General features: G+C 39.7%; 2 protein-coding genes across 9 annotated transcripts in view; one reads left to right on the forward strand and one right to left on the reverse strand.

Moving 5' to 3' along the window:
* Positions 1-71: 71 nt before the first annotated feature.
* Positions 72-4,164, reverse strand: LOC111562522 (protein C1orf43 homolog). Its single transcript, XM_023261102.3, has 7 exons — positions 3,830-4,164; positions 3,646-3,747; positions 3,449-3,557; positions 2,731-2,784; positions 2,301-2,467; positions 2,123-2,181; positions 72-785 (listed from the first exon to the last, which is right to left on the reverse strand). The coding sequence occupies exons 1-7, from the start codon at positions 3,890-3,892 to the stop codon at positions 578-580; spliced, it is 762 nt and encodes a 253-aa protein (XP_023116870.1). The 5' UTR covers positions 3,893-4,164; the 3' UTR covers positions 72-577.
* Positions 4,165-5,632: 1,468 nt separating this feature from the next.
* The window catches only part of ubap2l (ubiquitin associated protein 2-like), a 28,058-nt gene continuing 15,577 nt past the window's right edge, over positions 5,633-18,113 (forward strand). For 4 of the 8 annotated variants that reach the window (XM_023261083.3, XM_055017824.1, XM_055017823.1 and 1 more), the window contains exons 1-13: positions 5,735-5,892; positions 7,059-7,196; positions 8,774-8,851; positions 9,594-9,704; positions 10,495-10,669; positions 11,544-11,645; positions 11,809-11,854; positions 15,468-15,512; positions 16,271-16,377; positions 16,765-16,824; positions 16,925-16,977; positions 17,164-17,249; positions 17,719-17,899. In XM_023261083.3, coding sequence (XP_023116851.2) covers positions 7,101-7,196; positions 8,774-8,851; positions 9,594-9,704; positions 10,495-10,669; positions 11,544-11,645; positions 11,809-11,854; positions 15,468-15,512; positions 16,271-16,377; positions 16,765-16,824; positions 16,925-16,977; positions 17,164-17,249; positions 17,719-17,899 — 1,140 coding nt within the window. In that variant the 5' untranslated portion in view covers positions 5,735-5,892; positions 7,059-7,100. Of the gene's footprint in view, positions 5,713-5,734; positions 5,893-7,058; positions 7,197-8,773; positions 8,852-9,593; positions 9,705-10,494; positions 10,670-11,543; positions 11,646-11,808; positions 11,855-15,467; positions 15,513-16,270; positions 16,378-16,764; positions 16,825-16,924; positions 16,978-17,163; positions 17,250-17,718; positions 17,900-18,113 lie in introns of those variants that run through there. The other 4 variants (XM_055017826.1, XM_055017825.1, XM_023261084.3 and 1 more) reach the window with 3 other exon arrangements.

Here is an 18,113-nt window from a genome sequence, read left to right on the forward strand (position 1 = left end):
ATTATACAGTCTATGGCGCTACTCCGTAACCTTGTACTGCCACCTAGTGGAGACATTAAAGACACTGAATATGAAGAAAAGAGATTTTTTTTTTTTTTTAATCTCAAACCACAAGTATACAACCATCACCTAAATCCAAATCAACCAGTATCAATTAAATAAATTAGAATTACCCATATAAATATGTTACATCTGTACAAACACATATTCACAATTACAGTGATATTTACATTTGGACCAATGAAGGAAAAAAATTAATCCAGGTGCAATCAACTTTGCTGTTCTTACAAAAATAACATTGATATCTTTGCCAGGTTGGTAACAATCATATTTGTCTTCTGAACGTTATTTATTAGGTCCAAAATAAGACCACAGGCCTCAGTATGACACTAAACCGTAAAAAGAGAAAACAAAAAAATTCTCCATCTGAACTTATTGTAAGGAGTTGTTCCAAAATGAATTTGCTGGTTTAAAGCTTAACTTGAACACGAAGTTAGAACTTCCTGTTTCCCAGCAGACTGTGTAATCATGATGCTACATGCTCACACACCACACCAACACTGGGTCAGTCCGTGTTTCACAGAGTGCTCTCCAGCGTGTTGTAGTTGTCTTTGAAACTTTTGAGCTCCAGAAAGTGTTTGGGCCTCTTGCTGCGCTGGCCGGTGGAGGGCAGGTAGGTGACCTGGATGGTGGAGGGAGTGCTCCGGACAGGAGAACCGGTCAGGTCCTTCGCTGCAGACTGGTGATGCTGGTCCAGGCTGGTGGAGCTGGAATAGGCCTTTACCCTGAGGGAGACGAGAGGAAAAGGAGTTAATATACAGAGAGCTTTACAAGAGGTCCTCGGTTTACGATGTCCTCGAATTACATCATTTCATCGGAACTGGTTCAGTGGAACTACTTTCCGGGCCGAGCGGACGAATACTGTATGTACAGTAGTCACGCAGCGCTATAAGACGGCTTTGTTTACATCTGCCGCTACACTAGATTATGCTACATTCACTTCATTATGGCTCCCAAGCGTAAGTCAGAGTCTTCGGATGCTTTATACTATAGTTTCCTACCTAGCTGTGTTTCAGTGTGAGCCGTTCGTTGTTACTGTGGTTGTACAAATACATAAATTGATTAATAACGTAATGCAGTAACGGCTTGGTTTACATTTTTGCCGGTATCTTCCTGCCGAGTTGTGTTTCAGTGTGAGCTAATGACTGTCGTTACTGTAGTTGTAAAAATATGTAAACTGATTGAAATTGTGATGCACATAACGGTTTTGTTTCCATTTTCACCAGAGTTCCGACTTACGGCGAAAATCGACTTATGCCACACCGTAGGAACAGAACTGTGATGTGAATCGAGGACTTCCTGTACTGTGGAAGTTGTAAGGAATACATTAACATAATGTACTATTATTACAAGTGTGCAAACAGTAATATCCATGGATATTTGAAATGAAACAATGCTTTATTTAAAGATTTAAAGTTACTGCAGATTTCTCTATAAAATGTATGATTTAATTCTTAAGTACACTAAACAATTTAGTGCAACAAAGCAGCATTAGGCTTCCTTTAACATCAAATCAGTCAAAGTTTAACCAGCCCAGTTAGGATCATGTTGGGGACAAGCTGGGCAGGTAGTCATGAAACCACTGGAGTCTCTTTACAAACTTTACATACATATTACATATTCAACAGGCATGTACATGTAAATGTACCTCAGATGTCGTCAGGTGTTTATGAAAGCGCTTATTTGTCCGAATAGTGGATTAAATCCTTCCTCTACGTGTGTTGACTCAGCACGGCTAATATCAAATGAGAAAAGTTTATCTAGAGGAGAATAAATATTTGCAGGCAGTATAGAATGCCTCAAAGACTCACTGAACTACGTTCCATTATATTTAGTCACCTGGTGGCTAATTCTAGTGTTTCCCTGTACAGAAATACAAATATTTGCATCCAATAATACAGAAATGGCCCAAACTTACTGCATAAATACTGACCAGATTACAGGAAATGAAGTGCTGGACATTCACAATGTGTCCTCCCTCATGTTTAAATGAAACACATGCCCATTTTTGTTCCAACACAGACTAACAATGTCAAGTGTGGACCAGTAAAGCAGCACTTACACGTCAGCCAGTTCATTAAGAGCTTGTTGGTATTCAAGAAACTCAGCTTCCCCAAACACCTAAAACAAAGTCATAATAATAATAACGTTACAACAGCCAATGACATAGTTCTATGACACATTAGAATTTTATTTTCTGATTAATCATGAGCCGTGATCCCGACACACAGAACACTAACCCCGGTCCCGTGGCGAGCGCTGTCGTAACCTTCCAGCAAGCGGTCAATGAGCGCACTGCGGCTGCTCTTGATCAGGGAGTGGGAGTTGCGCAGCTCCAGCAGCCAGCTCCTGAAGTTGCGTCCAGTAAACGCACTGGGACTGCGACTTATCTCCTGCAGAGGAATTCCTGAGATTGAAAGAGGTCAAAGGGATGGTTGAACAAAAGCAAACATTGGGTCACTGCATAATAACATGACTGGAAACGTGTTTGTGAGAAAAGCAGGCTTAAGAATCACATTAAAAACACATTATTTTAGCATATTTACAGATGTAAAGACTGTTGCTTCTCTATGGGAGGTAATAGCTGACATGAATTTAAGAGATTTAATGTGTGGGACTTTAAATAACTGTGTTAAACTTTTAAAAATGGACATGAAATTTTTGTCTCACCTGAGTCACGGATGGCATCCAGAGCTTTCATTCTGTACAGATAGTTGTAGCAACCTTTAAAACACAAACAGTTTTTGTTATTCTACTGAAAAAGGACAATAGATAGTTAGCGTTAGGGAATTCTGTGATGTCGAGAGACGAACGAGGAGGCAGATTCAGACACTCTGTAGACTCAGATGGCCTATGTTGAGAATAAGGTTTACTGATATCAGGAGAAGTGACACAACGAGCAACACAGTGATGTGAGCGCTGGCAGCATCGATTCTGAGGATTCTCTTCAACCTTAAGTATATATTGAGTTGGGAGGATATTTAGATTATGGCCCAATATGGAGACAACTTGTCTACTCTGTAACATCAGACTAAACAATATTTAATCTTAACCGAGTCATGTTTTTCCTACAGCAGTTGTCTCTCTCTCAGTTATCTTCTTTTGCAGCGTCTGAATTTCTCAGGGTCATATTAGGAACAAAGAGTGCCTGAAAGTGTGAAGCAAATAGGAACAGGGGTCAAAGGTGATAACCTGCAGGATAATTTGAGGTGATCTATAGGTTCTAAAACTTGATTTAAGGTGACTGTAGTTGACAGATGCAACCTGCATGATATTCTTCAGCAAACAGCTGCGAGGAAAATACTCAATAAGGACAGAGAGAGTAATTTTTCCTTCACGGTTAGGAGAGATTTATTTGACATTAAGATAGGCTGAAAAGGTGACATACTGATTTGTGATTGCCGCTTCAGCCTGTCATCTTCTTCTGCTAAGAGACGAGGTTCAAAACGGATCTCCTGGACTTTGGACAGCCTGGAGTCAATCTCTTCCCTCAAACCCTGTAAATTCAATCACACAGAAGACACAGAAGAACAGCTGCTACTCTCTGACAGGACAACAGGTAGTAAAAGCGAAGATTCCTCTTACCTTTGGTGCATTGTGGCCAATAGGTGCGTGAGGTCCCCGCCGGGATCTCATTGCAAAACGCATAATTTGTCTTTTGACGAAGATGAACAGCAGCACGAACACCTGCACACAAACCAGATGTTTAATGGACATCATAACCACATGAAATCATACCAGCTATCAACCGAAACTGAAATTTACTCACCAAACTGCCATAGGCCATGACCAAGACAACATTTACCCCCGATAACGGCGAAGAGTCTGCCATACTCTCTGTCAGTGTTTACTGTTTATCCACAGGTCGATTAGTTAGCTAGCAAATAAACCGACGTTATGTTGCTACATTAGCTCGAAAGCTAACAGTCGGTTGTTCATTTTTTTATTCTAAATAATCACCACTACAGCACATATGATAAAGTACTTATCAGTTTACAGCTTTAAAAGGATGATTCTAGATTTTCCAGCTGATACTCTCTATGTTCATCGGTGCCAGACGTGAAATTGCGCAGTTTAGCTTGTGTTAACTTTGCGCCCTCAGTGCGACAGCAAGAGCTGATTTACGACATCTGAATTACCGTAGTAACCGTATGACAACGAGAAGTCACAACAAACCTGTTGTTTCATTTACACATGGTACAGTATGAAGAGTTATTATGGCTCTATAAAATCTAGTGATAACTACTTTTTGTTTGCTTTGATATTTCTATTATGTAGTTTACTATGTGCAAAATTATATGCAAACATAATGAGTAGTTTAAAATAGTTTTCATGCTTAACTTTCATTCATATATTTGCCTCTTCTGATTCTAACATCATTGTTCCATTTATTTTAATATCAATAACTTAATTTATATAACAATATTTTTTTAAATTAAAGGATTAAAAGTGCTTTGACAGACAATGCATCAGTAGTACCTGAGTAAATACAATATACAGCCTTTAGTATTACAAATACAAAAATATACATATATTAACATACATATATTTAACATCATATTATATTAAAATATACTACTAGTAGTACTTTGTAGTGTCCAGTTTCCTTACATGTGTTTATTATGCACTACATTACAATATTTCTGTGATGCATGTGTATTATATTTTTGTATAAAGTAAAAAATTAATTTGAATCATATAATTTAAATTTTAAATGTTGAACAGATTTGAACAATATCATTAGAATTGTTTGGCTAGGGTAACTGTATTTTTAAAAAATAATTATTTTAATCTTATAGTTCATAAAATATTAATATTTTTGTTCATCTTGAACATTAAAAAAGATTACAAATCTAAATTTGAATCCCATAATTTAGATTTGTTACGTTTACCTTGTAGAATTACATTAAAAAAGTAATTTAAATTGCATAATTTAAATTAGAATTGCTTGCCTTGAGTAATTGTATGAAAATTCTACATTTGAATCACACAATTTGGACTTGTTTAACATGAGTAACTGTATTACCAAACTGAATTTGATTTTCATAATTTTAATTGAATTGAATTGCTCAACTTAAATAACTGTTGAATGTGAATCACAATATTCGAATTTAAATTGCTCAAATTGAATAATTTGGAATCATATCATTTAAATTTGAGCTGCACGACTTGAATAACTGTGTTTTAAATAAAGGAGTTTGAATCACATCATTTTAAAATGATTTTGATTAGATTGAAACTGAATTCAGTTTCACATTCAGTTTTCGACATTCTAGTTCAGTACTTGCAATTCAAATTTAGCTCTAGCAAATCAAATAAAATAATTCCAAGAATTTTTCTGATGGTGAATATCTTTGCTCATCAGAGTATTTCAGCTGTTTTTAGAGTGCATCTTGTCCAATAATTATAAAATATGCAGTGAGTTTAACACTGCTGTTTATTTTAATGATCTATGTGTATTTTTTACTGATCCATCAGTTTTCAGACGTTTATGGTCAGTGTGCTGCACCTCCGGGAGCGATATGTTAGAACTCCTCTGATGATATTAAACTACGTTAGTGCGCGGTCACGTGGTGCGCGTCCAGCTTCCTCGCAGCGCTCTGTAAACCACGTGACTCAGCTCTCCGTGGTGTCAGAGTGGAAAAGAAACAGGTAAATTCACAGTCTCTCGCTTATTGTGGGAGCGAGTCGTCTCGTTTTATTTTCTCAATTTAGTTGTATCAACTTGGGGTTCAGGGCTCAAATCCTGTCCTAAATCCGACTTGAAGGTCGAAAGCGAGACCACTTGTCGGCTGGTTGTGTTGCAGTGTGTAATATTGAGCCGGGTTTCTGGTCAGTATTGCCTGTTATTTATTTTCATTTTAGGGGCCTGCAGGCCTACCTCTAGCCTCGGTGTTTTCTGTGTCGATAGCCCGGGCATCAGGGTACACCGGGGCCATAGTGGTTGTGAATGTAGCAGAGTGGCGGTGCAGTAACTGAAGCTGCTAATTTGCTAACGCTGCCTAACTCTGCGAAACGACGTTACTTCGTTAAGTTAGCATGGCTACCGAGTCGCTAGCAGATAACTAGTGGCAGCGGAGTGGCATGGGCGTTTTTTGGTTTGTCCGGCTGAAGGCAAAAGCTCCAACGCCCGTTAGCAGTTTGTGAGCTAATTAACTTGTTGGCTATCAAGCCGAGTGAGCTAACACCAGCAGCGCGGCTTTGTACGGCCAGGTGACGGCACTAAGTTAGCTGGTTAGCTAGCGGCTGCTAAAGTTAGCCTCGTCGCCATGAGGTGAAGCCCTGAGAAGCGGAAGCCCACCGAGACTTCAAAGCTTGATGCTTTTCCCTCAAGTATTAGCTAGTTGACTAGCATTTTGGCCATGTGGCTGGCCAGTGGTATTGGATGTGTTCGACGGGCCTTGGCTTCGGGCTTGTTTGTGGGCTAGTCAAAACAGGGTTTTACGTAACGTATGCAAGATTAAGGAGTCACTGTCGATAGCAAGGTTAAGAAATTGCTATCGAGCAGGGATGGACTTGACAGCCTGAAGTGTGTTTGTGCCTCGTCTTCCTCATTTGATGCTTAATACGGTTTAATAGGGGCTTTATTACGTTGCTCGGTCGTCTGACAGTATATGTTAACTAAACTCCACGCAGGCTATTTTGATGTGTAAAGCTGTGCATCTTTCCGGTGAGGTAAATAACTTGGCTGTGCACTTGCTAGCCTTGCGTGCAGCAGCACCTTAATGTACCGTGACACACTTGTTTCCCGGGTCAAACCCGCGCTAGCCCGGCTTTTGGACACGGTCTTAGAAAGGGGCAGAAAAAAAACACCCTTTGACAAGGTTTTCCAGGCGTCCCTGAGAACAAAGCTGATCCCACTGCCAGCCTCCCCACCAGTACACAATAAGCTGCCAGGCAGTTTGAGGAGTAGTGTTCAAGTGTGCCATTCAATGTTTATGACATAAGTGGGTCACAGTCGCAGCTCTGTAATGCTCCTCTCACCCTTCTCTCCTCAGGTGTTATTCCTTTGTAAATACTGTTATTTGTATATACTGTAAATGATGACGTCCATGGGCGGGAACCGAGCCCGGGGCAGCTGGGAGCAGACACAGGGCCAGACACAGAGCCAGACACAGCACAAGCAGAGGCCTCAGGTACCCCCACCCTCACCATCCATCACACTGCACAGGTGCACCGTGATTCACACACTGGGGTTGAATATAGGCACATCAAGTAAACATCACTTGTTTGGCTATGCAGAGTTTCTAGTTGCAGAGTTACATAATGCACACCAACCACTGGGACGGTAATATTCCACAGAGGTTCAAATATCATATGCATAGCTCAACATAATATGTGCTCTAAGGGGTCGTGGTAGATGATGCCAGCTCTGTTAAAAGCCTTTTGATGGGTTTAGCATCATTTTAGCTTCAGTCTGAACTACACTGATCAGCTCAATTACTATTATAAGTTGAACAGCTAACATGCAAGTCTCAAGCGTGTTATGAATGAACAATACTTTAAGTAGTGCTTACAACATTAATAACTCTCAAAATGTTCTTTAAAAAATGTGTTGCCACCTTTTTGCATTTATCTTGCTAAATGTAGGACTGCTGATTATTATTATTAAAATTAGGTTTTTCTTGTTTAGCCTCGCTGTATGGACACTTTAAATGATGCTTTGGAGTTACAAAAACTGATGACGGTGCCATTGGAAAAATCACCTTCGTCTCATGTCCATGCTTTTAATTTGATGGCTTCCATGTGTTATGTTGCTCCACCAGAATGCATTTTATTGTCTCTCCATCATATCTGCCATTTATCGTGCTTTAGAAATATGTATTTGACAATATTTGTGAGCTCAAGGCATGATCATGACATCAACGAAACTGCCATGTTGGTGGTTTTGATTTTACCACGTATGAGGATGCTGCTGCCGAAACTAACCAATTTTAGATTTATCCTGAGTAAATACACTTAAGCTGTAGAAAGTGTTGCTTCTACAAGATGAATTATGTGATTATTTGTTTACATTTTGGCTGAACAACAAGACGAGACACAATGTTTCTTGGAAAAGTTATGTTTATTATTTAAGTGTTATCATCCTCCTCCTTGATAAAAGCACATGGTCCCAATTTTTGAGTGTTGTTTTATCACATACTAGTTTAGGTGGGTATAATGTAGAATACTAGTTGGTATGAGATGTTTCACAATGCTCGATGATAATTTGTTCACATCAAAAGTTCGCAATTCCCAGTCCGACTCTGATTGTCTGATGTTAGCATTTACGCCACAGACAAAAGAACATATGACATTATTTGTTCAGAATGTATCTAAGGTATTATTCTTTGACCACTGGAATTGCTGTCATACCTCCAAAGGGTCATGGTTCAACGAAGAATTCACTTTCACTTTGCAGCACTAACTGTACAACAACAACAATATAGTTTTCTCTCCGAGCTGTTGTGCGCACAATAAAAAAGATGCAATAAAAACAGAAAACAAGTCCAAGGACAGTATAGCAGTAATTAGTTGTGTAAGCCTCAATTGGACGCAGCGTCTGTAGGAAAGCTATTGTTGAATTTTGTCCACTTATATTTACTTTGATGCGAGACCTAGAGATTTTATACATGGCTGGATATGAATTTCTCCCAATGTTTTCTCAAGAATGCAAATCTTGTGCTTCTGTTTGTTAATGCAAATATTGGATGTTTCGCTCCTCTTGAAACAGGCCACCGCAGAGCAGATCCGACTTGCGCAGATGATTTCAGACCACAATGATGCAGACTTTGAAGAGAAGGTCAAACAGGTGAGGAGATGCAATATTTTCTCCCACTGTGTAGTTTCTCTTGGCCCTTTGTATAGTAGCAGCATTTTGTTTTATTGACACATCGGTGTAGTATGACACCTGCTGTGTTTTGCATTGGGTGTTTGCTTCTCTTGTATTACGATTTGCGTGTTTGGTTTGTTAGATGTCACAAAGAGATCACAAAGTTAGTGATTAGTCTGCTGTATGGGTCTCGACAATATGTATGTCCTCATAGCCATTAATTGCGTACGGTGATTTCTAAAAAATAAAATGCTTGAAATCAATATTTTTTTCAAGGCACAGTGCTCAGTTTTTTCGAACATGAGAAACAGGCAAAGAAGAGGGACTTTTTGGTCCATTTCGCTCTTTTCTTTTGTGCTTTAAGATGTTAAAATATGCAATACTGAGAGAGGGCACTATATTATTACAGACTTTATATAAAATAAACCCTGTGTTCACACTGCTGGTTTCTATTGGTAATTTAAGTATCCTTACAAGAATGCTGAATCCCGAAGCCTCTGCTAAATCTCAGCATGCATGCAGTTCTCTAGCTAACCTTGTATTCTGAGCCTTTAATGAAATTGCTTAATGGTTATCCAAAACTGCTCCATATTTTACACATTTTCTTCTAACATGTGTCTGCATAAATGTATAGGCTAGCTTTTCTCTAAATAAATGAGATGCCAGGAATGTCAGCCAGGGGTCACCTCTGTGTCTCATCATGACTCTCCTCCTTTTCCAGCTGATCGACATCACAGGCAAGGACCAGGATGAGTCTATGATCGCACTGCATGATTGCAATGGGGATGTCAACAGAGCCATTAACGTGTTGCTGGAGGGTAGCCCAGACACTGTGAGTAATGGTTTTGTGAGGAGGGAGCCAGATTCTGGAGAAATCGGTGCTACGCTGGATTAGATTACAGAGTAGCATTTACAGTTTACAAGTAAATGTAAAAAAGTGCATAAAGATGTTCGCTGTAGGCAGATTTTTTGTGCTTCCTCTGTAGTTTTTCATGCAGGGACAAATGAGTCTTTTAACAAACTTAGTGTCACACCTCAGTTAAATTCAGGAGCTGCAAATCGACAGATAATTTGATGTATGAACATTTGCAATGTATAAATCAACCTTATGACACATATCTCACAGTTGCAAACAAGGTTGGATGTGAATAAAACAAGTTGAACATGAGCAGAAATTGAAACCATAAAAGAATGTAAATGGATCTTGCCTGCACATCAATCACACCTGATAGGAGGTTGTCAGCTCCTTGGATTGTCAAGATATCAGCTCAGAGGGAAAAGATTTGAAAACGACCAGGATCAATATGAGTAGCTGCTGCCATGGCTTTCTTACACAGCTACAATTTGTATTGTCTGTGATAAACTTAGTTGGAATCCAACTCAGAAGCAGTCCGATGTGGCCCACCAGATGCTATTTTTTTGCACCCAATTGGGTCACTAGCTGACCAGTGAGGTGTCTCAAATCAGGCTGTACCAACTCCAGATCATCAGACAACCTTTTACTGACCCTCACTTTATTATTCTGGGAGTATATTCGATCCTAGTGACTCACCACAAAGTAGGAGAGTTGGGTAGTATACTGACTTAAAGGAACAACGTTGTAACGCTATTTGTTTCTTCAGGACTCCTGGGAGATGGTGGGGAAGAAGAAAGGAGTGTCAGGTCAGAAGGAGACCAGCCAGGCAGAAACCGGAGAGGAGGGAAAAGAGAACAGAGAGAAAGGAGGAGAGAAAGATGCAGCACGTCGTCGAGGTGGAGCTCCACGCAAGGGCCGCGGAGCCAGCAGGGGACGAGAGTGTGAGTGTTTACTGCATCTATACACTACTAGTTGAACTTTTCGTCATCTTTCTAAATGGTAAAAGCGGATTCATCAAACAATTACTTGGTGCACTGTTTCTAAGTTACGTCTTCTAATTCTTGACTGCTTTTTTATGGCTTTTCTCCATCTGATCATAAAACAGAGCTCCGTTTTTTGTTTTTTTGTTTTTAAATTAAGCTGCAAGCTTTGATCTATAGTATGACATAATGTTGTCTGCTATGAATCTTGGCATGCTTTACAAATTGAAACAAATGCTGTATTTGTGTCCCTTTTAATGGAAGACTTTAAAATCGAAGAAGTGTTTTGTTTGCATAGCAATAGTTTACCCTGTAAAGAATAGAAAAATTGCTAGATACTACAAAATTACTGAAAGAAGAAGGTATGTGGCCTTTTAAAAATGTTAAACTAATCAGAGTAGCATGACAACACACAGTTATCATGTCAGAAGTCACCTCCATTATCTCCTGTCTTGCTGTAGCTGAATGTTGCTGTGTGACCCATCTCTGCCAAGATGGCAGTAGCCACCTATTTTGTAAATTTTTATGTTCAAGGTCTTGTTTACTTGTATGTTTTTTGTTATTTAGTGATTTAAAGCACGTCATTAGGCGTTTTTTTCACTCATTGTGTGATCCTAAAGGGGGAACAGTGTGATCCATAGTAAATTATTGCCAGCAGCAGATTAGTCATTCATCTTGATTTTGAAACGGAGGGCTACTAAGACTCACACAGCACCACACTTGTTTTGTAGTTTCTTTATATACTAAAACAGACTTTATATTAAATGTTATCTTGATGTTCTGGATGCAGTGCAGTGTCTAAATCCGATGCCGTTTTCTCTCTTCATAACTCAAGTCCGTGGTCAGGAGAACGGCTTGGATGGAGGCAAAGCTGGGGTGGCTGGAAGAGGGGCAGAGCGAGGCCGAAGGGGAAGAGGCAGAGGAAGGGGAACTGTTGGTAAGTAATCCTCTTTAGCTGAACTCCTCTGTGCAGGAAGTGTATCCAATCAAAACAAGGGAAATCTTGTGGGTTTTTTCATTGTCCCTAATCTGCTGCCTTCTTTCTTGTGACAACAGTTGTAAAACTAAGAAACTGACATGAGCTCTCATTGTGTCCCCAGGAGTATCTGGACGGCGAGGAGGCAGATTTTCGGCGCAGGGCATGGGGTAAGGGAATACCTGCGTTGCCTAAATCCAGAGGGCCTTTTGTTCCACTTTTACCTGTTGCCATGGTCACCAGAGAGCAGGACCCCAGCTTATTGTTTAGCCTTAATCCAAAGGAGGGAGGACATACATCAGCCAATGGGATGGAACAGCGTGGGTTGAATATCCCTCTTCAGAGGGTGCAGTGTCTAAACATTTTGTTGGGAGTTAAATTTGGATTGATCCACTAAGAGGGGTGTCAGGGACCCCACTGGCTAACCTTACTGTTTCTGCTCTCTGGTCCTCGGCTTTCACTGCATTCAGTTTGTGTTGTGCCTGGTTTGTGTATCATTGTGTGTGTGCACGAGTGCAATTAATAACATGTCAATTGATGGGTTGGCATTGTCCACTGGCAGTGAGGTGACATAACAGAGGAAGTACTTTGTTCACTGTGATGGTATTGACTCATTTCATCTTCATTTTATGGGAAACATTGCAGTGGGACTTGTGTTGTCATAGCAGATTTCCTGGATTTGATAATAAGCAGTCAGGTGAAATATGAGATTACTCTGCAGGTATACGTTTTTACATTTCCTCAGAGTCTGCTGAAGTAGCACGTCTGACATGATGTAGCCTTTGATTGTGAGATCAAAGCCTAAGAGGCTTCCTGGCCAGAAAATAAATATTAAACAAGTATTGAATGTGTACTCTAAACCTACTGTAATAATGCCATAAGCATCAGTTTGTACGCAGAATTTCAGCGGCTAAGGGGGTAACTCGAATGTAGCTATAAGAGCTTTCTTGAGATTCCGAAATGTTTGTTCAAGTGATGGTGCACACAGTAGTATTACAAAACCTCCTGCAGGATCTTTATTGGTGTGTTCTCAGGTCCTGTAAAAAATGTCCTACAATTTTAGGTGTATTTGTTTCGGTGTTTTAGTGTTGACCCAGGTATTGATCTGCATGTCTCAAGCACTATAATGTGTTTGTTCAGATTTTAAACGAAGGATGTTTTCAATGACTCGATTGGTGGGGGCCAACCCTCTTGCAGTTGCATGTGGTGCTAGCTGAGAAGTCATGTTTCCTTCCACCTCAACCACATACCAGTTCTGTCCTTGTTTTTGCTTCTTGTTGCTGGCAGACACGGTTTACCAGTTTGCCATCAGTGTTGGTTTCATTCAGTGACCTAAAGTGGCACACATGACTTTAAAGAGAGCAGATAAGGTCTATGATCAGTTTATTACCATGTGATAAGATCTTCATCTAAAGGTTTGCATACATGTGTGTGTTACTGGTGTTTTGTGCAGTTAAGATGATGCTATGGCAATTTGTGCATATTCTACTTGAAGATGCTAACGTGCAAATTGGAAACACATAAGAGAAATGAGTCCCATTCTTCATTACTAATGAAGAAGCTAATCAGAGGTTTGTTCCAGTGTTGGTGTAAACCTTATGACCTACAGTCCAACAACTTTGTGCGCTTATTCGATCTGCCTCTGCCAACTCTAAAATATCTCAGCCACGAGCAAATCAAAACAAATGTTCTGCTGCTGGCTGTAAGAGTGAACACAAGAGTCTTCTTGCCCTTCCAGCATCCAGCAGACTTTTATTAGTGATGTCAACGTCACTGCAACAATAGGAGAATCTTTAGTTTGGCTAATGTTAGCATTAGTTTTGATTGTATGCCCACAGGTCAGAGCTTTGTGAAATGGTGAAACTGAGGGATATTCAGAAATGGTGGAAAATTTCAGCCCAGTTTGAAGCCCGAGGGTTGGGTGCGTTGCTTTGTTTTCATTTTTGCTTCAGTGGAACTAAACCAGTTTTCAAGATGCTGCTCTGCAACATTAAACTACTGATTTTATAACTGCTATGTTGTCTGACAAACACGTGATTTAAAAACAATGGCTGTGCTGCTGTGAATTTGGCTATATTTCCATGCTAACTGAAATATAGCCAGATTAACCTAAGTTAGAAGTGATAATAATCCTGGTATCACAACCTCTGTCAGCTTTTTATACAGTCATAGTAAAACAAACCATCTTTGCAGTATTTTGATCTGAAAAACTGAAAGACACATTTAGAGAGCATGTTAAATTAGTTGCTGAAAAGGGGAACAGTATGATACCTTGAAATGACTAGGTTGTTTGGGAGTAAGATGGAAGTAATTCAATATTATCTAAATGTAAAGGAGATTATTTGAATATTTCCAGAGGGGAATTTTTACCACTAGTTTACAGATGATTGCATATTGCCCATAGTCTCATACAACCTGACTGACTCACTTACTCTTTCCTTCAGTGGCCAAGAGGAGGAATGAGGAAGTATTTTGTAATTAGTCTGATGGGGGTAGTGCTAGCTAGTTAACTTGGCCAGCACACTAACTAGAAAACAGAAGCTACTTGTTACCTGTGTCAATAAACACAGCTGTCACAGCAAAGTTATTAGTACTATATTATCTACTGCAGCTTTAATCTGTTTTTTGGATGAACTGCTGATGTAAACTGGTGTAAAGCTGCTCAGCGCAGTGAGTACATAAAAACAGTATTTTTCAACTGATTATGGTTGATTGCTGATACCATTATATATGTATATATGTGCTTTTTTGCACCTACTGCAGAGAGCATCAAGTCTCTTGCAGTCTATTTAACATGTTATTTGTACTTGTGTAATTATAGCCCAGTGGCAAATGCAGACATAAACTAGAATGCTTTTTAAATGTATGCAATTGTTGCAAATTAAACAAACCAGTTAAACTTGCATGTAAAATGTGCCGTATTTAGTTTTATGTAGCATTTTCAAAAACAAAACTGTACATTTTTAGCCTGAAAGATATTATCAGTCTGTGTTAATTTAGACCAATGCTGTCATTTCATTTTAAAGCCTTTATCAGTTCATAGTGATACAAATATCATCATGCATCCCAACTAGGAATGAGGGAACATTACTCTGTTATGTAGTAGGTTGTTTTCACTTGTATCACAGTATTGGTGGACTCATTTTGCTGTCATGTCTCTTTTAAGCTGTTTGTGAACTTTGTATTTGAATTCTCTAGTCGAGTTTGCATAATAGAAAGCAAGTGGAGAAATGTTAGTCCATTTTGTAGTTTTTATTTATGCATCTTCATGTTAGCATATATAGAAGCTTGTAGTAGAAGAGTATCCGGACTAAAAATGGAAGTTTTCCTGTGTGAGTTACTACATGCTGACTGTTGCATTGAGAACAGTATCTTGTGTGTTTGTTTAGTCGTAGCTTTTAACCTGCGTATCTGTGTGATGAAAGATAATTGGTTTTTTTTAGGTAGAAAGCACATTAGTGGAAAGAGGGATTTCTGTATGTACTCTTGCATAACTACTGTGACCTAGCAACAGTGTTTATGGTTGCATTGTGTAGCCTGTACTTCCGGTGAGTTGGTTTCTTGGACTGTGTATTGACCTGCCATGACTAAAAGCACACTGGCTTGCTTTGCATTGTAGAGCGAGTGACCGATGTAGAGGGGTTTTTACAGTACTGGCACCGGCAGCTTGATGGCATCTTGCTTATGCTGCTGCTCTGGATTGTTGTGTGGGAACAAAAGCTTGATTTGCTACTTTTACTTGTTGTTCTTCTTGTAATTATTGCCATTATTTTTCCTCTAAAGCCAGATTGATAAGGGGCCCAGATATGATATTGCAGGAGGTGAGAGGTGAGTGCATCGCCTCTAGTGTGTCTGTTATTCTTGCTTTCTGTCGGGAGACTTTTGAGTGCCTAAAAACAAGATGACGTAATGCAAGACATTATCAAAAGAGATGGTATTACTCGTCATTCTAATAATAGGATGTGAAATAGATTAAGTCTCACTCACACAGGCCATAAATGCATCTTCATTTGCACAGGCAGGATCTTAGACAAATAATGAAAGCAGCTTGGCTGAAAAGTGTTGCACTTGATCATGTTGCTAGGTTGCACCAGCTGTAATTTTCTCGGAATACATGAAAGTGTCAAATTAATGAAAGTACCACGAATAAGTTATTAAGAAACCACAAAAAATGGTAATTAGTTGCTTACTTAAACCTTATTTGTATGAACTACACAGACTGTTAGAGATGGTAGTGGTTTTACTTAGGATTCCGATTTCTTCTTCTGTGTTTTCCTGCTACAATCTCAGTTAATTCTTGCTGAAGTGTGTAAGACAAAAGCCTAATAATGAATGCAGATTTATTCAAAAAGTGGTCATGTGCAATGTGCAAGCAGAAGACCAACTAAATCAGCATTGGTTTGAGCCCCAACAATTTATTTGGGGTTTGCTTCTGCTTAACACTCTCAAAAATCTGAGCAAGATTTTTTTAATTTGCAGGTACTGAGCTATAATTAAAGTCCTTGGTAGTGCTGACTTCCCTTTAGCTTTTTGGCAACCATCAGTACAAACACTCAGCTCTAAGCTCTTATCACTGTCTTTTCCAGAACATTCAACCCTGCTGACTATGCGGAGCCAGCCCAGACAGAAGAAAACTATGGAGGAGGCAGTACCTGGAACAACACAGGAAGCGTGGAGCTAGAGGAGGGAGCTAGTAAGTTAATTAATTAAGAAAGGTTGCCCTCCAATAAGACCAGTTAATCTTATCGGTTCAGTGTCTGTGTACCATCCAAACAATTGTAAAAAAAAAAAAAAAAAAAAAAAAAAAAAATCATGGTCAGCATCCCAAAGAGCCCCTGCAGTAAAGATGAAAGGAAGGTTTGCTTGTGTTCAAAGGACACTCACTTTTGGATGCCTGGTGTTGGAAGCTTTCTTCTTGAACCATGTACACTGTATATAAATACCTAACTCCCACACGTATTGTATTGCGCTCAGATTTTTATGTCCAGATGTGTATGTGAGTGTATAGGTGTCTGAAGAACCCCCATTCCTATCTATTACACTAGCAATCATCTCACCTCACCTCTATCTTTGTCTCTAGGGTTGGAATACTCGGCAGGAGAGGGCACAAATTATCCACCCAAGTTTGACTCTGCTCCTGGTAAGCCGGTCTTCCTTCTTGTTTTTATACATTCCTTATTCTGTTTGAAGCTCTCTTTGCCCAACCTGATAGTATTGAACGGTTTCTCTTTGACTCACAGGTGCCTGGAGGTCTGCCACAGAAGAGTGGGGCACTGAGGACTGGAATGAGGATGTGAGTTGTTCAAGGCCCGATGCACAAATATGAGCTTCTGTGAACAGTACTAAAGAATACATTGAGCTGTAACGGGTTTTTAATGCAGTATTAGTGACGGAGGACTGGCTCTTTTTATTTCTGGATGTTTACTTTCTTCTTTCCAAATATAACTTCTTCCAACCTCGACTATCCCCTCCTCTGCAGCTTTCAGAGACCAAGATATTCACAGCTTCCAGTGTGGCGTCAGTGCCTCTGCCTCAAGAGAATGTTACCATCACCAAAGGACAGAGGTGGGTCGCTTGTGCAGTTTATTAGCCTAATTCTTGCTTTCCAGTGTATTTTCAGTGTTTTATTTCTTCACAAGAGCTGCAAGTCATTCAGTCAGTTGAATTTTTCTAATTTTTGCCTTTTATAGACTAAATTCTCATGTCGTCAGTTGAAGATAATTGATCATTTAAGTGAGCACAAAATTAATGGACTACTGTGGTGATAATCAGTTGTTCATCGGAAAAATGGGAAATTGTTATGGAGATTTGTTTCTTTTACTTTATTGGCACTTTTGTAAGCTGAATATTGAGTTTTGGACTGTTACTGAGGAGAAAAAAGAAATATGGAGGCGGGATTGTACCGTTTTCATTACTTCCTGATAGACCAGTAGCTTTATTGGGGAAACTAATCTTCAGATTAATCAACAATCGGAACTAGTAGTTCCATCCATGAAATACTTGTCATGATTAATATTTCTGCTTTCTGCCACAGGATTGATCTTGCGGTGCTTCTGGGGAAGACTCCCCCATCTTCTTCTTCAGAGACAGAAAATGCCCCCATGGAGGCTACCCAGCCCCCTTCTTTGTCCCAATCACTGGTTTTTAGCAACTCCAAGCAAGGGGTGCCACTCTCCCAAACATCCTCCAGCACCCCTTACACCCAGCACAGCATGGTAAGAACCTATGGAAAAAAAAAAAGCACTGCAGCATTCTCCAACTATGCAGCTATGTGCTCCCCAGCTCTGACTGTTGACTGATGCAAATTATCTCCTAACTTCTGTCTCTCAACCACTTCCTAACCTCATAGGAAATGGATGTGGCCATTGCCTTCATGACATTTCTACATGAATATAGCTTCAGTGATAGCCCCATTGTGGTAACAGTGTG

This window comes from Amphiprion ocellaris, chromosome 15, assembly GCF_022539595.1.
Source record: "Amphiprion ocellaris isolate individual 3 ecotype Okinawa chromosome 15, ASM2253959v1, whole genome shotgun sequence".
Classification (NCBI taxonomy): Eukaryota; Metazoa; Chordata; class Actinopteri; family Pomacentridae; genus Amphiprion; species Amphiprion ocellaris.